The sequence below is a fragment of the Leptonotus elevatus genome, chromosome 12 (assembly GCF_054856555.1).
Source record: "Leptonotus elevatus isolate MCC_2025b chromosome 12, RoL_Lele_1.0, whole genome shotgun sequence".
NCBI classification, from domain to species: Eukaryota; Metazoa; Chordata; class Actinopteri; order Syngnathiformes; family Syngnathidae; genus Leptonotus; species Leptonotus elevatus.
This window is the reverse complement of record NC_141250.1, coordinates 12,292,457-12,316,906: the sequence shown is the minus strand read 5'-3', so window position 1 is coordinate 12,316,906 and position 24,450 is coordinate 12,292,457. Positions and strand designations below refer to the sequence as shown.

At 42.5% G+C, this 24,450-nt stretch overlaps 1 protein-coding gene across 1 annotated transcript; it reads right to left on the bottom strand.

Moving 5' to 3' along the window:
- Positions 1-1,619: 1,619 nt before the first annotated feature.
- Positions 1,620-24,181, bottom strand: LOC147164602 (protocadherin-17-like). Its single transcript, XM_086091997.1, has 4 exons — positions 20,594-24,181; positions 17,112-17,170; positions 16,778-16,947; positions 1,620-5,268 (listed from the first exon to the last, which is right to left on the bottom strand). Exons 1-4 carry the CDS (start codon positions 23,063-23,065, stop codon positions 4,697-4,699), a joined length of 3,273 nt encoding a protein of 1,090 aa, XP_085948123.1. The 5' UTR covers positions 23,066-24,181; the 3' UTR covers positions 1,620-4,696.
- Positions 24,182-24,450: the final 269 nt, after the last annotated feature.

Sequence of the window (24,450 nt, the reverse complement as noted above, 5' to 3'; positions counted from 1 at the left end):
ATGACATGATGTTCTAAGTCCAAAATTGTATGCCCCAAGATCTATCTTTTGGGACATCTCCGGTTTGGGAGCGCAGAGTGAGCAAAAACTCTGGGTTGCCGACACAGTTCAGCACGTTATTTGAATGCTCAGGTGCGTAAAAACCTTATTTGTTTCTAAATAAATAAAATATGTTTTTACTATATAACACAAAACCTGTTTTTTTCCCCCCCAAGACCCCTTGTGTCACAGAAAACATTTACATGCAGGCAATAACCCTTTTAAAACCCTCGAGTTTTGTAAGGCCATGTAAAAAAACCCCGAATAAGATCCCTGGGTTACTCCTATTTTGATACTATACTATTGATGATTGAAGTTTGCTTCCACGCTCTGCACACTATAAATGTTTACATTTAGAGCAGTCCTTCTAAGAAAAAAGGAGTTGGGCCCGTTTTTGGGGCGCGGTGCGTCCAGCGTGTAGCCCCAAGGAACATGTTTATATATATATATATATATATATATATATATATATATATATATATATATATATTTGCAATCCTAGAATAAAGTGTAATTGCACATCCACTACAGTAGGTGGCAGTGCTCAGGGAGTATCAGCTCCTCTGCAGAGGTCTACTTACAACAATTTTATAGACAAATTATGCTATTTATAGTTGTGGCAGAAAATTGGGAGAGGCGTAAAATATTTTCTTCTTCCTGGCGGGCGTGACAAAAAAATAATTGAGAAGCACTGCTACGTCTAGTATGCATCCTTCTAATTGAGGCTAATTTCTGTGAATTGCCTAATAAGAGTTTGTGAAAGTGTAAGCCTTCAATTCAACTAAGATAATTACTTTAATCCCAAATTTCCAAAACCCTCTTCATATTCGGACATGTGCCCTTGAGATTTACACACTCGTGATGTTTTGTGTGTGTGTTTTTTTTGTTTTTTATAGATAAGAATCATGCAGCCAACCATTTTGTTACTTGAATCCGTCAAAGAAAATCAACAGGCACACTTGTCACCTTCAAGGTAAGTTGTTATCTTTTAAATAATGCTTTGCCGTTGGTAGTTCATTAATGCTAACATCATGCGACTAACATTATAAATGAGACCTTGCTGCTGCGTGGAACCAATTGTGTTCCTTGAACCATGCAGTGTAATTTGCTCTTTTTTTTATGAGTAGAATGATGGACACATTGCTCCTGTCGGTAGAATTTGGTGCCAAGGGGCTCGTGAATACGAAGTCATTGCGGATGTTTTCTTTTTCCTAATCAAATTATCTCAATTTTGTATTTACAAGTGTTAACACTTAATGTATTATTTGTTCGGTTGTTTGCTGCTGCAATGACCCATTTTATCCCCCGCGGGTATTATTAAAATTTAATTTGATCCCGAGTCTCAGAGTTCTTCCGTAGGAGAAAGAGAGAAAAAAAAAGTCTCATAGCAGTTCGGCGTTTTTCTATTTATTTTTTATCACACTCAAGTCTTGTCACATGTCTGTTTGAGATGTTTAAAATAAATAAAAAATAACTAACTGACGCCTGAAGCTCCGGCGGCTTTGAATTAGCATCACCAACGCTACATGACGCTATATATACGGGGCGCATCAGAGAGTGAGTCAACTCGTCTTGTGATGGTGTGCACTAATGTACAGTGCATGTTTCTTTATTTGTAGTTAAAAATATAGAGAGCAGTGACAAAAAAGAAGGGGGGGGGGGGGTCGACACGCAGAGCTCCTCCAACAAGGATCTAGATTTGATCCCTCCAAAGCTGCTTCCACAGTGCATTGCTATTATTGGAACATTTGCAGGATCATTCATATTCTTTTTTAAATTTGTTGTTAAAGCAACAATATGCAATATTTCTACTTTAAACAAGCAGCTTAAAATGATGTTCAATTAAATGTTAATTAGCATCTTTTGGTGCTACTTGTTGGACACAAATTACAACAATTGATTGGGATATGTGAATTGACCATCCGTTTTTTTTTTGTAAGGCACACCAAGCAACATGGCCGAAAGTGACTGCACTGGACTTTTGCACAAAAATACAATCGGCAACTCTTTGTCGCACGTTAACTGATAGAGCACCGCATATTGACTGTTGCACTAAAATGGAACATCTGCAAATCTGTATTGGGTTTTAAGGCTCCACATTCAATTAGATGTACTGTATTATTTGATATTGAACCACAAAAACATGGTGCGATTGTCAAGGAAGAATCAGATGGTCATAAAGAGGAAATAGGCAATAATAAGGGAGTGTGGATATTTTAATTGGCTGTTGGCAATGATTAATCACCCCATCCACTGCACTTTTTTTTTTTGGGGGGGGGGTGGATTTTTGACATTTTGACTCACATTAAAACTGGTTGCACTCCTGAAAACAAGGTGCGGAATCTCACACACTGCACTGCAGTTCAGTTTGTTTTCGGCCGCGTCACTCGGTGTGTTAAAAGGTTGGGTGAAAAGCTAAGCTAGAATTGCTCAAATAATTAGATTGTCGACTTTAGGTAATAATGTTTCAAAATATTATAACAATGCTGACTAGAACAAATTTCGCCCCACTTAGGTTACAATCAAGTGGTACTTTAACTTTTTTTGTATGTTTTTATTATTGTATTTATTTTATTATTTATGTGTTTTTAATTGTCTTTTTTTAATCATAATATCAACATATTTCACAGTTGATTTGTATTTATAACAGTCAAAGTAAAAATAACATTTTGCACCTAAAGGGGGAGCCCAGAGCAGATGATTTACCAAAAAACAAACAAACCAACAAAAAAAAGTCACATACTGTTGCTTTAACATGTCTCTCACGTATGAACACGACAGCTTCAGAAGTCATCATCGGTTGAAATACAACGTCCTTCCATGCACACAGTGTATACAAATTTAATAAAATACACAAGTACAGTACAGTAGCCCACATTCACATGTAAGCCCAGCTTATTTTCACACAAACAGCAGAGAGGACGACGATCAAATTACAAATACATTCTTAAAAAAATTGTTTCATCGGAACCTTGAATGGTTTCATGAAAAGGGACGTCCCCTGTTGCACCACCGTTACAGTTCATAAGACACTTCACTTTTGTATGTAACGCCACTGATATGTATGCGGTCGGCCTTTGATTTTTCAAAGTGACGTTCCTTTAAACACTAAATGGAGACAGATAGCTTCACCGTACAAAAGCAGACAGGACTCAATAGCTTAACAGTAGCAATTTTGTTCCAACAGCCACACAAAATTGGCGCTTGAAATGTGTAAAATACGGACATCTAAATTGACAGGTACAGTACACCATGGAAACACTTGAAGTCAGGTAAGCACTGATTGGCCCGCAAACCTTCACAGCAAAGAGTCAAGGACACCTAAACACAACGAGTCACTAGGGATGGGCTGGTAATCAATTTATCGATTAATTGCTCATTAAGGTCGTATTGAGTGCAATCAATTGATTGAAGGTGGCAAAACTGATTGGCTGCAAGCACATGTTGACTTAATTGGAGTTGCATCTCGATTTGGAATATTGTGGAAAATTGTTAATTCAAAACGTGCAAGTCACATATAGACTCACTATACACAGGGTGAAATACTGTATTTCATGTTCTTTTGTATTAAACAAAAACACTAAATTCAGCATCTCGAGAAATTTACAGAAAGAGCAATAAGCAATGAACGCACCCTTACACAACGGTTTTCATGGTAAATCCTAAAAAATGATCATCAAATTTTTATGCCATGCTACAACCACATAAGACGGCGTGTGAAAAAAAGATACTTGCTTTAGTAGGAGTTTGTCTTAGAATTTGCCCAAAACAGTTCATTCAAGCCAAAATTAAGCATTTCCTGTTATTTTTATTTTTTTGCATGACTTATCATATCCACCCAATTTTGTCGAAGCGGTGAAACTGGTGTTAGGGGCTGATTTATTTCTAACTAACTTTCTAACACTAACTTTGTAACTCTAAATTTCTAACTCTTTTAGCGTTCCCCCCAGAAAACTTGCTAAGCCTGGACGAACTGGGACCAAATTTGGCCTGGGAAAGATATGGTGGTGGCTGGCGGGGCCACCAGGCCTATAAACAACTGGGGGAAATGTATGTATCTAGGAGTAACATATGAACTTTTGGCTTCAAACTTTGGCAATAATTTCAAGGATTTGCCATGAAAAAGGTGGTGCGAGGGCCCTTTCATCCCTGCTTGCAGCTTAAAAATAGTTTCGTTTGTAATACTGTTTTATAATTTCTCGAGATGTTGAAATTTAGATTTCCGTTTGCTGTCCGCTATAAACATCCAGCTGGAGCTCCATGAACTTTTCGACAATATTCTGATTCACTGAAATGCTGCCTAAAGAAGTACAATGTGACGTCATCTATATGAATGCTATAGCCCAAAAATTCTCTGCTCAATACAACACTGGCATGGCAACAGGAGTTGAGAACATTCAAAATAGATTCTATCAAAAAAATCAATCAATCGATTAATTGATCATTATTTTTCTCCAATGTCAAGGAAAAGTAGTCAATTGCCCATCCCTACAAGTCACTGAGTAAAAAAACGAAAAAAAACAACAAAGAAAGACACAGAGCAGATGATTTTTGGTTATACAATGTTTGGACCCCAAAGAAACATACAACAAAAACCCCAAAATGGGCCCCAATCTCACGCTTGTCGGCCGGGAGTATGTGCGGGGGGTCGGCTGCGTCAGTTCCCCGAGTCCCTTGAATCGTACTCGGACACGCCGCACTCCTGGCTGATGACTGCGCTGTGAATGAGGCTGCTGGCCAGCGCCTTGGGGCGCAGCTCGCGGCTCAGGTAGGAGGGCTCCTCCACCGCGGTGTGCAGCGGCGAGCACTGGCCGTCGGGCGGGCCGTAGGCACTGCTGTCTGAGCCCCCCTCCCGCTCCTCCTTCACCTCTTGCTCGATCGAGTCCAGGGCCGGCCCGCTCTTGGTGGGGCTTCCGGGGGCCGGCGGACTCTCCTGCAGGGGCAGGCAGGGCGCGCGCTGAGACTTCAAGTAGGGTTTGACGTTGGCCACGAGGACGGTGCTGTCCCGCTGCTCCTTGCCAAAGGTGCTGAGGGTTTTCCGACTGCCGCGGCTGATGGTGCCATAAATCTCTGTCTCTACCATGGCATCCATTCCCACGGGGATGAAAAGGTTGGTGCGATTATCGGCGCTGTCTGCTTGGCTTCCGATCCGTAACTTTGGCATCCAGCATCTGTCAGAGTGTCCCAGTGCACGACACTCATCGGTGCAGTGGACTGATTTGTCTTGTTCTGCAAAAACAGTTTAACATTTGTTACTTGGTCCCGCCGGGCTCCAAAGAAAGAACCTACCGGCACATGGCACATGTTGAGGGATGACTATCAATAATAAAAGAGTTCGAGGAGGGAAATGATAACAACGAAAAATCAAGACATAACTCTAAATATAGTGTCAAATATATATTATACATTAGTGGAAATGTTCCAAATAAAATCCACAGAGTGGAGAATTATTATTATTTTTTTTAATTTGTCTCATAATATCAAATTTTTCTTATTTAAATGGTAAGTTAACTAAAAAATTGTCTTTACAATAATATGTTCAATGTAGGCCCACAAGTCTAAACTTGTGTTTACGGAATATGATTTAGGTAGCAAAATCTGCCCATCTCAAAGGGCGGTCATTTTGCCACTTGACTGAAAATGACATCACAGTTGCTCAAGTAACGACCAATCACGGCTCAGCTGTTTTCTGAGTTTTGTCTTGTGACGTTCACAAGCTGAAGCATGTTTGGTTGTTACCTGAGCCCTGAGCAACTGTGATGTCATTTTCAGTCGACACAAGTGGCAACATGGATAACAAATGGGGGGATTTTGTGGCCCAATTTATGTTCTACAAATGCGATATTCATCAGAATACATACATATTACTGTCAAGAAAATTGTTGGGTTGACTTCATCTATGATGAAATTTTGCATAAAATAGATTTTGCAGCCTTTTGAAACAATGGCGGAGTGAAAATTCTCAATATTAGAGCAATTTTGCCCCATGATGCCAAAATGATTATGCGCAACAAAACAAATGTGTTTTTATTTATTGTTTAACATTGCTAGTCAATAAAACATAAATCAATTAAAATATCCATAAATGCCACACCTGACTTGAAATTTCACTGACGGCACAAATATTGGCAACGTTATGGAAAATATACCTTCGGGAGGCCCCCCTCATGAATTCACATTAAAACATAGGAGACAAAATCTAATTTTGTGATTTATATTTTTGACTAATTCATAATACTGTATGCATGAAATTAATATATACAGTACATTACTGGGAATGTTCAAAATGAAATGTGCTGCCAATATTGGAGCTTGGAAACTTTGCATTCCACATTCTCCCTCATGATGCCACATGAAAAATGATGATATGCAACAAAACAAAGCACATGAGCATCGTATTTATTATTTATTATTATTTTTCCCACTGTGGGTCAATGCAACAGTTGAGAGTGATTCATAATATTCATGAAGGTCTTTTTTTCCCCCCTCCCCATCACAACCTGCGTAGGTGTTTCCTGGAAAATGTGCTTGTGGTGCAGGGGAAGCGTTTTTTCTTTCTTTCTTTCTTTTTCCTGATGCAGGAGCAGCAAAAACAAGTACGGTAACTGCGTGAGTTGCATCAGCAAAGACTCACACGCATTACCTGCTCTCAAAATTGTGTCAGCATCAATTTCAATTCATTCTTTTAAACAGATTCAAGGACAGCTCGGAATTACCGTTTGTAGCACAATCGTTAGCCTAACCTTAGAGGTTATTGCATCATTTTTCATTTCAACCTCCTTAATCAAGCACGGAATAAATAATACGTGCCTATTGATTGAGCCACTGTTAATATGGAGATGGAAAACAGAAAATACTGTGGAGAAAAAGACAAGTCACGTTGACGATGCGCCTGTCACGTTTTAACATCATAACTCTCACACAAGTGTAAAAATGAAGTTCCACCATCTATCTTTCTTATTAAATTAGGACATAAGAAAGAAAGAAGAACATAAGAGTCTGGTGGCTATACAAATATAATATTATTAATATATGAATATGGATGCCAACCGCTTCTTAAAAATACCAGTTGTAAAATAAAGCTGTTAATAAAATATAACCGTATTTCAATTGTTTTCCCCTCCATGTCACTTTAGGGGCTCTGTACATAACCTAAAATTCCCTCTTTATAAAACTAATAATACTAAATAAATAATCAACCTTGTTAAACAAGCATAGAATCAATCATGCGACCATTTTGTGTCACGCCATTACGGCGGTGGTTCGGACTTTCAGCTTTTGTGTGACTTTACATGTCATTCTCAAAAGGCGCATTCAAGAAATTTGTGTCAATTTGAATTCCCTCAAAATAAGAGTCAAGGACAAATTGGAGTTTGGCATTACCATTCGTGGCACAACCATTAGCATAACCTTTTTTTCCCTTAAGAGTTTATTGCATCATAATCAGCTCCTTATTTGCATTTCCTGGCCATTTTTCATTTCACTCCTTATTAGAAGTGTCGTATATAATGACCCGTCCTTGCCACTAAATGACCTCATTTGCATGCATGGAAACATGAAATGCTGGGAAAAAAACAATTATTTAATTCAACAGCCGAATAGTTATTGGTGCAAATGAGCAGTAAGTGAAAAACAATTAGCTTCAAAACATATCATCTCGTGGCATGGATTTCATATTTAATGGCGGATATTGCTTTTTTTTTCTTTTTCTTTTTTGTTTAAGTGTTGCCTCCTAACAACCTTTGAGTGTTTGCATGACTTCTCTCCATGGCCAAAATCATGTCAAGTTAATTGCTGATTGCAGTTTGCCTGCAGGCTGGAGTGTGACTTGTTGTCCGTCCCGATATGTCAGCCCCGTGATTGACTGGCGACATATCCGCAAAGACTCCGGCTGAAAAGCACAAGTGCCAAGCTATAGATAATGAATGAATCATGAATGAAGGCTTATGTCTCGATGCAAAGAGCACACTGATCTAATCTAACGCTGAAAATTGATGTCGTTCTCAGCGCTTATTCCTCACACGTGAATCTGCTACTGCGGGATCGCAAACAAAATAAGCACACGGGAATGAGCCACTTGTTATTGCAGCAATTACGCCGCAATCAACATTTATTTGACGCCGCCGCAATAAGTATTAGTGGTTTGAGGCAACGCGTTACAAATGTCTGCGCAAATGTCTTGCAAAACAAGTATTCCATAACAGTTATTTGGTTTTTTTTTGGTCCATAACGTAAAAATGAAGCGGTCCATTCCGATTGGAAAGCAGAAAGTTATTCTTCCTGCTGCTCGCCTGCCTGCTTTAATATGGCCGTAATGATCAATTAATTGCTTCGAATGATGTCATTTACTCACAAAAGCTCTCCTCAAAATATGAATGAGACACTTGAAGGATAATGAATGAAAGAGAGACCTTGATGTGGGAGTCTCCGCGTGAGTTTTTCCTCTTGTTCAAAAGGAAACTTCCAACCTCCAGTTTGCCGGGCCTGGGAAGCTCCAACAAACAAAAAGAATCCACACGCATGACAGGAGATGTGGGAAGAAAGCGGCTTCAAGTGCTGAGCTCGCTTTCAGCAGCGTACAAGCAGTTGTCGGTCCAGGGACAGCCAAACACGAATAAATCTCAAGCCTCGGGGGCTGCTTACAAGACATTGTTTTAACTAAAACTGTGCTTTTGGGCGGTGGTTTGTATGGCAACAGGTCTTGCAAAGCTTTTTGAAATTAGGTCTCAAAGTGCTTGTCTTGGGGAAAAACAGCTATCCTTTTCTTGTTTGAGTTGTGTGTCTGAATTGAGACCACTCATTCTTGAATCGAGGGATGGTTTCAAGTTTGATTGGATGTGCAGTGTACAGAGGGATACGAGGAATTACTGGCAGCTTCCAACTGGTACTACAACCATCCTATGAATTACTGGCATGTCAGACTTTGGTCAGCCTCGACAGTGATTTTTGTGGAACAAGAGTTATCACTGGCTGAATAAAATGGGTGAACAGAGTTTAGAGGCTTTCTTTGTGTTTTCAGCACAGAACAGTTAAGAGTAGCCCAGCTTTGTTGTTAACATTTTTTTTGGCATTACTAGTCCACAGACGGCGGAAATGCTGCCTTTTTACTAATTGTTTTTGACACTCGTTAACAGTTGAAATCACAATGTATAAGCACTCACTTATTAGCTGTGCTTTTTTGTTGCAGGTGATTGTGTGTTACAATTCAAAATGACGCCCTATTTTCTTTTAGTGTCGAGTCTAGTGCAAAGCGCAGTCTAACGCGAAGTCTAGCGCAGATGAAATAGGGCGTTTGCGCCCTTGTAGGATGGAAAGCAGACACCTCACGGCTAATCGAAGCGGCTCCCCTCATCTCTTTATAATCAGGGTAATTGAGACACACAGTGCTTGACATTGTGGAAGCAGAAATTGACTCACTGGGGTCCATGCATGAGATTGGTGCGTGCCGAGTGTGTTTATACAAGATCTCCCCTTGCGGATGATGAAGTCACCTGTGGCAATTGGAGACCGCCTTGCACCCTTAAAACATGTGTCTTCACCCCAAATATTTTTAATATGACAAGTATAGTGATTTGTTCAATTAATTCAGAGGGATTGTCCAACACAGTTGTCATATTTAGGAATGAAATGCGACAACATCCACCAAGCGTACACCAAAATCACACCACTTAGACCTGTTTTTTTTTTTTGCGAGTCTAAAATGTAGTCAATTTTTTTGTCACCAAATTGCCAGATACGTCGTGGCATAGCAGAGCTCAATCTGCCGGAAGGTGCCATTTTGCCTGTTATTTACACTGCAACAGTGTTTTTAAACCTGAAAATTCAAAAGAGAATTGGTCACAAACTGTATGTTTCGATGCCTGTATTTAAGATGACAAAATATGGCGCCAAAGCAATACTTTTATATCAGATAAAGCTTTGGCCTGAGCAGGGGTGAAAACAGTGAATAGGGGCAAGTTGTTTTTGGTCAATTCCATGGAACACAGATGTGAAGCAGTTAGGCAAATGACTTCCTATTTTTTTTTTTTTACGAAATAATCATCCAGTGATCCATAGGAAAAGAAAATATTCAAGCATTGTTCAGTTTATGCAGTAAATGCTTGAGTTCGTAAAGAACAAAGCAAGTATTCTTTTTGAACAGCCCATTTCCTGTGAAAGTTTAAAACATTTCATCATTTGAAATGAATGTTTTTATTCCGAGTAGAATGCACAATGTTCCCAATGCATTTGTGCGTGAGGAAATAAAATCTTGACTCACTCTCTAAATATTGAGCATTTATGACCTTTATAGTCTACTGCGGTTTTTGTGGAAATGAGCCAAACATGTCTGAGTCAATGTGTTTGACAAAAAGCCACGGCACGTTTGCTTGTGGCATTGTACATCACTTTCATTTAAATACGCAAATCGCGTGAACATCAGCTTCGAGCTCACAATCACAACATATATTCGGACTAATTACTTTAATTATCACCTCGATTGCCGCCTACTCATCCTTTAGGACTTGCACGCTGCAAGAACCAAGACAAGGGCTCTTGGACCCTCTACATCCTGGTCACAAATTCCAAAGATAGCCAATTTTGCACATCCCTGTGCGCCAGTTATTACTGTATTGATTATTGTAGCTTGAGCTCTCTACATATTTGTATAACTGTCGTTAATCAATATTCCACAGCACGAGACACTTTAAAGTGCTCAAGGACTTTCTGTCGTTGCACGGTCAAAGTCGTATCGCAAGTACTGTGTCACTAAAAATGGCGCAATGGTTAGCCGGATCATCAGCACAGCTGTCTTTGTATTGTGATTACCACACTACTGGTCATTTTGTATTCGCTTGATGGCTCTCCGCATCCTTTGCACAGCTGTCATTGGTCGGCACCAAGGCGCTAATGGTACGCTTACATTCTTTGTACACGTGTCACATCTTTGTTTGTTATGGCAATAGTAGTATTGCCCAGACTACCGGAGACAATTTCCAAGCACGATTCTCTGTTATTTGTCGTCTTTTGGAATTTTAAGGCACGCATTGCTTTTGTTTTGCGCGTTCCTACCCGATTCTCATCAAAAACGCACGCGTCGTGTAGTTAATTATTGCCCTGCATAACAGAGTTGTTGCTCCCAGCCTGCAACCCACATCAAAGGCTGACATGAATTCAAAAAGAATTGTCTACAAGCCAAATATTTGTCCCTTTTGGAAAGCGTTATTTTCTTTTTATTCAGTCTAAACACGAATTTGTGTTCATTTCAAACCTTTACTGCACCACAAACAGAACACAAATGCTGGACCACTTTTGTCATGGCATGGCCCAAAAATCAGAGCACTCAAACGTTCATTCAACCAGATTGCTCTGATGTCTCATAGCCATTAGGGGCCATACTTGCGTGATATCTGAGGACTGCTGATATGCTGGCTTGTGCTAACTAATGTTAGAATCTCCATTATCGTTTGGCATTTTGGCACTTGATGAAGACATTTCTCAGGATTAACACAAGAAGTATTGAACTTGTTGTGACTCTTCACCTATGATAGGAATGCTATAAGTGAGTAGACTGTGATACAATATGAACATCAACCAAAAGTTTCAGGAAGAAATATACTGCCTACGACAGCAAATAACGCAAGACTTTTGCGCTTTCTTTGCCTTTGTTTAAAAGTGTGGGGTCAAAAGTAACCCAAATTGTGTGAGATAGCTAACCCAGCACTTAGTTTAAAAGGGATCAAGCCAGTGCTGGGTTATTTATATACAGCACATTGGAATGAGGATTGAACGCAGCACGTTGGGTAAAGATTTGGATCCAACAATGGACAAAAACTACCCAGCTTGATGAGTTAAAGCTACCCAAGTAATGGGTTGCCAAGTTTCTATAAATGGTACATTCAGTTTATAACTTTAGCCTGCCTGATTTCAAATATCAACCCTAACCCTAACCCTAACCCAGTAAGTGCATTAGGGGAAACAACCCAGAACATTGTAGTGTGCATGATTTACGTACTGTATGTAGGTTTTTATTTATTGGCTGGCAACCAGTTCAGGGTGTACCCCGCCTACTGCCCGAAGGTGCAGCTGGGATATGCTCCAGTACCCCGCGACCCTTAACCTAAGCGGTTAAGAAAATGGATGGATGGATGGATTTATTTATTTTGCTAGCATACCTCATATGCCTAAATTCCGGAATTTATTTTTACTTTGTACAGCAAAACTAAGTTTAACAGAATCCGACTTGTTTTAGTTTGGAACCAATTTTTCTTTTGAGGAAGTCATAAAAAAATGGAATTAATCCATCCTTAAATTTAACCATGGCCATTCATTTATCTATCCATCCGTTTTCTTTTGCATTTGCATATAGACACAAAATAAATAAAAAATTTAGAGTCTTCAATATGCCTAGCATAGGCACGGGGAGAACATGCAAACTCCACATAGGAGAGCCACAGCCGAGATTTGAACCAAGAACCTTAGACATGCTACCCCCATGTTGCTGCATAGCGAGTATTTTAGAGGTTTTTTTGGGCAATGGTTAGCTTGGCTTTCCAGGACAGATTTTATTCTACGGAGGTTCCACTGTAATGTGAACTCTTAGGTTTCTAATTCAGTTTTTTTTTTTTTGAGACATCGCTACGATTTGTGAGCGACACAATTACCATTTTCTGTTCTGTTATAAAACTAACCCGCAGCTCCATCGAAACCAAAATGACCAGCCTTTGATTCAATCCCCCCCCCACCCCCTCACCACCTGCCATATTACATATGATGTGACCGAGATCAAGAGAAAATACATATGTGAGTTCAAAATGCATTTTACATCAAAAGGACGGACTAAAACGTAGCTTTGATTTGGCAAACCCATGCTTGTAGATATCTGAATGCTTGGCTTTGAAGCATCCACACTGCCTGATTATGCTTCTGTGCCATTTGTTTCGCCATTTCTCTTCCACAGAGATGGGATGATTATCTTCTTTCTCTTTTTTTGTGGATGCGTGCAAGCAGAACGATAAGCGAGACAGGAAGATGCTGCGCTTATTTCCATGGCAGCCATCAGCACTGAAGAGACGCTCGCCGATGATACTGATGAAGAGATGTGCGTGCTTGGAAGCTCCAGGAAATCACACGGAGGTATTGCCATTGTGTCACATAAAATATTTTTGGGCCAACAAAAGGAGAGACATGTTTATATTTTATCCCACCTAAATTAATCATGTTGTTTTTTTTATGGGCACGGAGTACATTAATAAATAATCAACCGTGTCTGGGGACATAAATCACATCACAGATTTATGACGTCTTTGATTAAAAGTAGAGGAAGGTCATGATGAAGCCGGGACGCTTTCATCCATTGTTCCTGCCAGTGGCTTCTTTACTCATTTGTATTTAATCTCTGAATAAAATGAACAAACGTGAGCATCAAGTGACAAAACTATACATTGACTCGAATGCTCACATAAAGTAAACGTGGAAATATTTCCGATCTGATTTGGTAATATTGAAACGAGCGCTGGAAAACAAAGAAGGACGCTCATTATAAAGAGAATGAGAAAACGCCTAGCAACATACCCACACTGCATCTGGCGTCTGCGGGAAGGAATAAATATTCAGGGTGCATGATAGCGGGAGCTTCACAGGTGCATATATTACCTGTATCAAAGCAGCCAGGAGACTGGAGGGATGGCAAAGGTAAAGATATAAAAGCAATACTACTTAACCCGCAAGCTTTTTGTACTTGTGCAAAAAAAAAAAAAAAAAATCTATCTCTATTTTGGGGGAGTAGACGTGCAATAAAATCACCAAATCAAGATTTTGTAACTTAATCCGTCCACACAAAAAAATACATTGTATACGTCTCATTCACTGCCAGCATCTTCGATGTATAGAACTGTCAATGGCAGTGAATGAGATCATCAGGTGTCACCTTTCAACATATTGCAATGTGAATTTAGCACAAAGACGTACAAAAAGTTCAGTTTAGATGACTATTTTTGTTTCTTGACTTGACATTGACATTATAATATAAACAAAATTTCAAAATGCTTGTTCTGAAAAACAAAAATAATCAAATATTGACATGGAATAAAATCTGAAAGAAACAGGCATGACTGGAATGTTTATTTAACGCTAAAGGATACGGCAAGTACCTTTTAATTCCTCCGTTGCTAGCTTTCTGTTTGCAGATATTGATAACACTGACTTATTTGGAGCCTCTCACCACACTGTCTCAATCATGCCTGCACAAGCAAGTTGCCATGTAGCTGTCGATTAGTCCAATTGTATAATCAGCTCTTCTTACTACAGTCTTTCTACAGTTAATCAGCTGAATTTAGCTTATCTGGAGGGTAAATTTGACGTGCTAGGAAAAAAACCTGACTGAAATTTTGAAATCAGCATGGCAATTTTAGTCTTAATCAGCATACAAATCGAACTGCTTTACTGAACATTTGTTTCCCCAAATTGTTCCGCGGTGCTATCTACAGTATTTTACCTATCGATCCGATTTGCTTATCGATTCTCATTGGGCAATGTCATGACTTTATTTGCAATGAGTTTACACTTTGACGAAATTAGAGCTTTGCAAGTGTATCATCTTTTCACAAAAAAATTCTGTGTGATGTGCATTGTAGAAGACTCAAACAGCAGCAGCGTCAGGACAGCATACATACGATTTCAAGGAATCGAATAACTGGTAATCGGTTCTCCGAAAGAGGCAGTTTATATATAGTTTCTATCCCAACACATCAGTGTAATAGCATTGTCTTTTGCTATACATGTCAAAATGTTTCCACAAATTGGTCAGTCCAAACGTGTGTGACATTTTTCCAAACTTCTGACCAATCTAAAGTGTTGAAAATGTCAAGCTCTTGTAAAGTTCAGATGGGAACTTTCACTGGTTCTTTTATGTTGAACGCTTGCTATACTAATAACATCCAGGAGACTGCATATTCTCAGTTGAACTATTTACTGGCTGCCAGAAAGATCGAGTACACAGCTGTGGAGCTTTTTCTGCTGGATGCGGAAGAAGGTCTGGTCTATTCAAAACGGTCCCTACTCTTATACTGTCTTGGCTCAGTCTAGCCCATATGAAAATGTGTGACCTGATGGTCTTAACTGGTTTCAACTGGATAAGTGCGCCAGAGTGCAGCTCGATAGGAAGACGCCAAGCCAGGCCTCAAGTCACCTATCAAATCATTAAGAGACCTAATCTAACACTCTCTTTGACAATGCATTGTTAATGAACAACAAACTGAAAACCTGAGAAGTGATGATTTTGGAGCTACAAGGATTTTTGTCCGCAATTTGGAAAATACATGTGCCTAATAGTTCTATTGTTTAGAGTTTGAATCTCGGATGGATAAAATGATGGCCACGGTCTGACCTAAGGGTGGCTGAATTCCATCCAGGAATAATTGATTCGGATTGTGTTCATCTAATGAAGTTTGGCTGTCCAACTACAGTAAATTCTTACATTTAGGCATCTGTAATCTGATAAAGGTTGACCTTTTCAACCTGCGAAAAGGAAAAGCAGGATCACGATCCTCCATTAATAAACGCAATGCGCCACCTCTTTGCGTTGCTCTTATCTTACATATACAGCTGTATACATGAAATTCCTGGAGCGGCGCCGTAGTGCATGTAAATATTCAGTCGGCGCCAACGTGCAAGACATCTCTTTCAATATCTCTCCGTATGATTGGCCTTAGAACTGGGCGCTGAATCACATTTAAGAAATGTGCTGCAAAAATTGTGATTGAATTTACACCTCCTACGGAGGCAAGTGTGGTCTGCCATAATTCCCCGCCGTGCGCACACAAGGGAGGAGGGAGGGAGTGACAATCTCTTTCGCTCTCATTCTCTCCCTCTGGCAGCCACCAGAGTGTTTCTGTCCGTGCCCTCCCGAGCCTGCCACGTACAGGCAGTTCATAGCAATGTAAATGGTGTGGAAAGTAGCGCATAGGGAGCTGATGACCAGAGCCGTTCTCCTCCAAGGCTCGTACCAGCAAATGAAAGCCATCGCCCTCCTCGCTCCAGCCCGCCGTTAGCCTTTATCTCACCTGCGAGGCTGCCTCTCATATTTGCTGTTTGTCTCCACTCCTGCTAAATATATCAATCCCGAGCAGGTCGGGCGGGTCGCAGCAGCTTGGCAATCATCTGCGATTGCACTCTTGGCAGTCATTTCAGTCATAATTAAACTTTAATATTCCTATTTTTAGTTGTAAACCCGACCAATAATAACTTAGAAGCGCTTTGAGGGGCGAAAGGTGGAAGCGCAGCTGCTACAAATACCTATGAGCGTCTGTCACGCTGTCATGTTAAGTCAAGGCATGCGTGAAGCGTGTTCAAATGGAGGCCTGATCAAAAGAGACGTACACTTTGCCATGCATATGAGTTTGTTTGATGCCGAAATCAGACGCGGGATGTTTGAACGTTCCACCTTCACGCATTGGACCCTTTTATCCTTTCAAAGTATCCCCTTTAAAGCTCGTTTTTTACCTGGCACTCTGCGACACCAGCTCAAGGCGCCTGCCATGTAAAGCCAGCAGCAGCCGCAATCTCATCCCACCCCCCCGAAAAAAACTATCGCCCGATTTAACACCTGCATGTTAAATGTTTGTCTACCTCTGCAGTGCCCAACGGCAGGTGGAGCCGCGCTTTTAAACGCCGGCCGAGTCCCCACGCATAAAATATAAACAAGGTTGCGCCGCGGGAGAGCGGCGAGGCATCTTGACGACGTCGGGAAGAGTCCACTCACCCTGCTCGAAAGGCTGCCCATTAACTGATGTGGCTTTCATCTTGAGGGCCTCCCTGGCAGACGTGTCACACTGGGAGCCTCGATTAGTATCCTGGTCACTATCAGCCTGGTCACTATCACCATGGCCACTGTCTCGGAGGCTCGCTCGTTCTGCATCCTTAAATGTAGAGCTGCGGCAGGAAAGGAGAGGGGAGGAGGGGGGGGGGGGGGGGGTCACTTATAACTTGCCATTCTCACTGTGTGAGTACTGCTGTTTGATAGCCAGGCGGGCTTGATACTGGGATGAAGGAGCTCAAAAGACACGGTCAGGAAGTGTATGCATGCGAGCTCTTACCTTTGAACAAATGGCTGCCTGCTGCCAGCGTAATTGGGCTCGGAGGGGAAGTTTTCTGTCTGGAAATGACAATGAAAACTGTGTTTTTATTCAAAAAAACAAAAGCGCTTCATGCTGTTCACTGATGACATTAGACACAGGCGTGGATTGAAATGATCTGTGAAGCCTCTTTGACACAGCCTGTTCAAGCCGGGATTTAGCTGCCTTTTCTGCGGCTCGCTGTTCTGTGTAAACGACACTAAATGGCTTTCGTGGTAGTATCCGTTAAGTTTCAGAACCGACACTAATTTCTGCCTCCGTGTTGTGTAGAAAGCAATGTCGCCATTCGACGTTGTGTTGGCCACAAGGGGCAGAAAGTGAAAACTTTTGAGAATGTTTTGTCTTTTTATCAATATTGGTTATATGGGGTGAATTTCCATCCACCTAATTTTATTAGAAAATTCAAGAATTGCAAAATTTAATCGAAAAGCTAGAAATTCTAAAAAAAAAGGCTTAAAATTATTTTAAAAAGTTGCTTTCAACGTTCAGATTTTTTTTAAAAGAAAAACACAAAACTTTTTGACCGTATATTACGTCACATGTACATGTTGCAGGGTTTCCCCCGGTGCCTAATAAGCTTGGTGGACCGCCAGGCTTCTCTTGCACCACCGTATGAGTAAGGCCCCATTTGGCTCACGGAGATGTATTGCACTTGACATGTCGTTCAAATATCTGTCAGCACAATCTTCCGGTTGACAAACATTTTTACCTAAATGGGTAGCAGCAGATTTTGACCACCAGGTTTAGCAAGTTTTGTGTGGGGGGTGGGGGTGGGGGGTGGGTGGGGAGCAATATAGCAAGATAAGTCACTTGTTCGTTTTGTGAATTTCACTAAATTTGCGTAAACATTTCGAAACATTTGGATGAAAACCCTCAAATATCTGTCAGCACAACCCTCGGGTTGACAACATTTTTACCTAAATGGGTAGCAGCAGGTTTTGACCACCAGGCTTAGCAAGTTTTTCTTGGGGAAAAGAGCCATATAGCAAGGTAAGTCACATGTTCGTTTTGTCATTTTTGTTGCCAGTCAGCCGAGTGTTTTGTGGCAGAGAGACTCTCATATGACGACACTCTCATCTCAATACAAATGGAATCAGGCATAAGTCGCATGTTCGTTTTGCGCATTTTCCCTAAATTTGCTGAAAATTTTCAAAACAGTTGGATGGAAACCCCATCATTGTCCAAACACTGAAAAATATTTTTTTATTAAAAAAGTGCGTCTGTGGGTTAAATGCAAAACAGGCGGACTTGATGTCTCTTGTGTGGTTCAAGATAATGAGTTTGATAACGAAGTGTACATGTAAAGTGACCAGCAGGGAGACAGCTGGGATGGAAATGGATGGATGCATCTTTTGAAAAATAGTTTGTACAAAATTTGGCTCTTGTGTATACTTGCCCAGATACGTCATACAAGACTGGTTGCTGACCTTGTGACACTCAACAGTCTGATTCCACAACAACGGTCATATGGATATCGTAAAATGTAAGTTATCATGCAACTGAATCAGATATTTATTTTGGCGTTATTGTGTCGTAAATATCTGAGGAGGTCCCTTGGTTTACGACTGATTTCTGGCGGCGACAAATCTGTACGTAAATCGTAACACACCGTAGTCTAGCGCTAATCTAGTCTAACGTAAAGTCCTAATTACAGGCAAATTTGAACGAAAGACACTTCTCGGCTTCGAATATAAAACAGTCAAATTAAAAACAGTAAATCAGTAACTGAGCGTGCCAACAATTTTACACCATTGCTCAAGCTAGGTCATCGTGCGCCGTTCGTAACCTTGAAACCTTTTATGTCGGGACAGTCATAAACCGAGGCCCCCCAGCTTTTCATCTGACATTTATATGAGCGACTCAACTAATTAATTTCTTTCGTTCACTTCTGTAAGTTTTGTCTTTGTCAATTACAACTGACATTTATAGGGTAAAGTTCTGCGCGACTCCAGTATTGAATTTATTTCATTCCTTTCTGTAAGTTTTGCCTTAGTCAATTGCTAAGAAGTGCATCGGACAAGGTTTTGTACTTTTCTTCCAAGATATAGATTATTGCATAATTGCTGTGTCTTGAGTTACTCGTTGTACAAAGTAAGTTAGTTTACGCCTCCATCGGTCACTGAAGGTTAGAACGCTTTCTTGTCTTTTCAGTTTAAAAATCTCTATACTGTCTAACCTTCAGTTTTACAGATGCCATTTCTACTCTGCAAGCACTGTGTTATGGTAAAGAAATCTACAGTGGCACATGGTGATATCACTTATAAGCCAGCTATAAGAAAGCCTGCAAGCAGAGCCATAACAGAAAATTTGACATTAAGCTGCTTTTGCTTTTTACACAGAACCCAGTGAAGCGGGATATTACAGCAACTGTGTGCACTTTCACACACCGATACGGCATCCTGCCATCAAGTGGTTCGATGACTGAAGTCAGCCCCAGCGTCAGCTGTGAGAACACTTGTTGGACAGACACATTAGTTTTCGACACAACAGGACAGTCTGAGTGTCAGCTGTCAAATTTTACAACTTCAGTCCTGCCATTGGTTCTGCCTCTGTTGTGGGTCTGGTAAAAAGAGGATGCGGTTATTTTTGCATGATCTTGGTATCAAATAGGTTTGGGTTTTTATTTGCATCACCTGGCAGAGATGAGGACATGATTAGAACATGGCGCCATTGTGACCATATGTGCCTCTTTGGCAAGGCGTAGAAAGGAAAGCATTAGCGCTTTCATTAGTGCCCTTTTCCCTTCATCTTGAGAATAATGTGTTTGTGTTGATCACACCCACGTAGCACAGCGACTGGTGACAGCGCCAGGCCTTGTCATCTGCGCTACCATCTCCAAATGTGAGACTGACCCAGATATTTACATCGTGTACGGACACACAATTCCAGGCAGCGTAACAAGCTCGCTCTGGCCAATTAGCATGTTAGCTGGCGAGGCTCAAACCAGCCTGCCATATAGGGCCGCCTCGTGCCAACTTTGGATGAGGCTCGGTGGATCTGACCCATATTTGGGATGAAAAAATGCGATTGTCGGGGGTTACGCCGTGTGCATCTCACTGTCTGGCGCACACCGGTTGGGTAATGCGATCGGACAAGCTGCTCAAACACCTGTCCGCTCCAACATCTCAGGCTGGGTTTTGTTTCTGCTGGGGGTCACAGCGGCCTTGTTCAAGACTCACACTGTTTGCCTTTCCCACACGGAAAGAGAGGGAGAGAAAGCACTTCCTCATTATGTGGCTTGCAGGCGTAGCACTTTGCGAGAGAACAAATGTGGATACAACATTCCCTTATTAGTAAAATGCCAACTAAAACCAAGTTGTCATATCATGCTTTATTTGCAAAGTGTTTGCCTTAAGCGAGCTGAAGCGATAATGATGTCAGATATTTTTTTCCCAAAGTTCTACAGCTAAGCAGAGAGCGCAGATAAGCATACAGTGTCTTACCTGTATCACTGACATCCTGTTTGCTGGAGTGTCTGTGCTCAGCCCGGCGAAGCTGGAGTGGCAACCTGCCCTGGGTACCGTCAGGCTGTTGGGGGTTGTCTTCAGATACATGACCTCTGACCTGGGCAGCGTGAGCGGCAGGGGGCTCTGGTAGTCGAAGCAAATGGGCGAAGTAATGAGCGAGGGGCTGCTCACCACATTCATGCGGCTTGCCGAATCTCTCTCCTCCATCTCGCTCTGCACCAGCATGATGTCACTCTTGTTGATCCGCTTCTTTTTGCCCTTCCCCACCGGAGGACTGGAGTACTCTGGCATGCGGCAGTTATAATTCCCGCTTTCTTTATCTTGATGCTTGGACTTGACAGCGATGGCGGTCATGACAGCTAAGAGCATGACAGAGATAATGCAGAGGGTAACGATGAGGGGCAGGGATACATCCCAGTGCTGCAGCTCGCCGCTCACGCCAGAGCCCCCGCCACCTGCTGCTGCTTCCGTGTTGGCTTTGATGACCAGTTTAGCCACAGCGGATAAGGGCGGCTTGCCGTGGTCGGTTACCTTAACCACAAGCTCAACCACAGGCGAGACCTCTTCCCACAGGGCATGGGTGGTCCGGACTTCGCCGCCTATAGGATCCATGTCAAACAGGTGGTCGTCGTTCCCCTCTGTGATCTCGTAGGTCAAGTGTCCACTCTCTCCGTGATCGTGGTCCACTGCTTTCACCGTAGCCACGATGTAGCCGATACCCACGTTGCGAGGCACTGGGATTTCCGCTGTATCATTTTGAAGGAGCGGTAAAATGATCACTGGGAGATTGTCGTTGACGTCAAGGATGTTGACCCTGACGGTGGAGGTGCTCTCCATGTGAGGGGAGCCGCCGTCTTTAGCCTGAACTTTGAACTCAAATGATTTTGTTTGCTCATAGTTAAAAGAGCGTGATGCGTATATGGCTCCATTGGTGGGGTTAACAGAAACGTAGGTATAAACGGATACTTCGCCGATATGCGATGGCAAAATAGAGTAGGCTACAGTGCCGTTGCGGCCTACATCCGGGTCATGGGCCAGCACGGAGCCCAGATACTCGCCCGGAATGTTGTTCTCAGGCACCTGTAGCACATAAACGACTTTTGTAAAGCGAGGCGCATTGTCGTTCTCGTCCAAAATTTTTACAGTGAACGACTTGGTGAAGTTCAAAGAGGGGATGCCATTGTCTCTGGCCACGATTGTGACGTTATATTCGTCTTTGGTCTCCCGATCCAAAGGTCTGTCGGTGAGCAGAGTATAAAAATTGTCATTGTTCTCCTGCAGTCGGAAAGGAACATTTCCCAGCACGCGGCACTGAAGCTGACCGTTTCGGCCGGAATCTTTATCAGTCACTCTGACAAGTGCGATGACAGATTCGGAGGGTGCCGCCTCGCTGATGGCACCCTGCCGCACAGAAACAAAACTGATTATTGGTGAGTTGTCATTTTTGTCAAGGACTTTGACAGTAATTTTCGCATGGCCCGGTATGGGGTTTGGCCCAAGATCCTTGGCCTGCACGTCAAATTCTATGATGGGATTCTCCTCATAGTCAATTTCCCCCTGGACTTTGATGACTCCAGTATTGGGATCAATAGAGAACAAATCTTGTATTCGCTCAGATGCGTATCCTGTGAAGGAGTAAACCACCTGTCCGTTGCTTCCCTCGTCATGGTCGGTGGCATTCAAATCTATAAGCACTTTTCCAGGCGGGGAATTCTCCGGGAGTTCCAGCACATAGGAGGATTTCTCAAAAATGGGGCTATTGTCATTCGAATCAGTCACCCTGACATTGATTTGCATGGAGCCTGATCTCGGATACTCCCCCCCATCGATGGCGGTGAGGAGGAGGGTGTGATGGCTCTGGTCTTCCCTATCCAAAGGTCTCTGAACCACCAGCTCCGGATAAATAGTCCCATCGCCTCTTACTTTTAAATCCAGCGAGAATGTATTGTAGTCATCTCTGGTGACCTGATAAGTCTTGATCCCGTTCTCCCCGGTATCCGAGTCATGTGCAATAGTCAAAGGGAAGCGCGTGCCCGCTGCTGCGTTCTCCGAGATGTCGATGTTAATGTGATCTGAGGGGAAACTGGGCGAGTTGTCATTGATGTCCTGTATGTCGATCTTGATCATGCATATTTCCTTGTCATTGGCGAACACCTCCATAGAGAGCTGACACTTTGGGTTCCGCCTGCATAACGTCTCCCTGTCAATCCTTTGTTTGGTGAAAATAAGTCCACTCTCTGGGTCCACGTCCACCAGGTGTGGTGCGGAATTCTCCAGCACTCTGAAGTTGGATTTTTTCCCTCTCTCCAGGGTCCCATATCCGCCGTCTTTCGCGATGTTACCTATGACAGTGCCGGGTCCTTGCTCCTCTGGGACAGAATAACTGAGGTTTTTCAATGTCAGGGCTTTAACCCAGAGCACAAGGAAGATGGGAACAGAGAGACGCATCCCTTCAGTTGGATATGCGGTACTGGCACACAGGAGAAAAAGAAAAAAAACGTGACTTTCAACCTGTTGATTATTCCACAAAACCTGTAGAGGACTCAAACCAAAGCTGGCATGTTGCTGCCTGGCTAATTGGATATCAAATCGATTTGTGAACCCCCTTTAATGGGCATTAGCTCTCTCACATGCCGCTCTGCGATGATGAACTCTTTCTGTAAACAAAGATGACCGCCCGACGACACCCCGTGCATGAATTAAAGATCAAATTCAACATTGGAATGCTTTGTTTGCCCTCTCAGCGGGGCTCCCACAATGAATAATCGATGAGAATAAAGTATTAATATTCCCCTCTGCGTCCAAGGTTAAAGCATGTTGAAGGTTAGAGCTTGCCTTTCAATAGGAAGAAGAAAAGGAGGAAGAGAAGAGAAAAGACAAAAAAAGGCGCATTGCCCTCATGCGACATCTGCTTGCTGCAAAGCTCCAAAATGCACCATCGCGTTACCACCGCCGGTGCATTGTGACTTTAGTCTCCGGTGCGGCACACTGTTGCATAGGGGGGCTGCCTGCCTGACTGGTGTGTGTGTGTGCCTTCTCCAGTAAAGTGCACGGAGCAAAGGAGCGGGGTTGCAGCCGCTCGCTTCGCCCTCCCCTTCCTCCGGCGCAACCTTTTGTGTGTCCCTTTCGCCGAGGAACACTCACAGCGGCCACTTTTTCCTTTCGCTTTTTTTCCCTTTTTTTGTGGTCCACTAATCAGTCCGCTAATCCCGTAATCCAGTCCGATTCGAAGGCGCTCCCGTTTGCATCCATCAGCCTCCACGTTTATCTGTTGCACGGCGGGGGGAAGACGAGAGCGAGCCGGAGAGCGAGAGAGAGGAAAATAAGGTGCGAGATGATTGAAGATAATCAGAATGAGTCGAGTCTCCTCCTCAACTGTTGAAAGCTGCTCCCCTCCGCTCGTCTCGTTCCTCCTTTCTCCTCCCTCCCTCTTCTTTGCCGCACACTCCCGCGCCTTACGTGCGCGCACTTTAGTGCTCCCTTCGCAGCTCCGGTGAGTGAGTGGTGACAGATATCTCGCCGTCTAAGGTGGAGCACATGGATGGCTTGAAGAAAGCCTGTACTAGTGCTACGTGATTCATTTACTGATGTGCGCGCAGTATCAGCGGGGATGGAATACACAAAAAAAAAGGAGGGGGAAATGCCCGTGGTGGTGGTGGATGTTGCTCCAAACACACAGAGATGTGAACTGGGGGGGGGGGGGGGGGGGGGGGATTAAGAGTGGATCAATGAACGCTACATGCGGTCACTCCAGTGAAGAGCCAGGATAAAATGTGAAATTAAAATGGATCTCGTTAAATCCCCCCCACCCACCCCCCACCGTTTACAAAGCA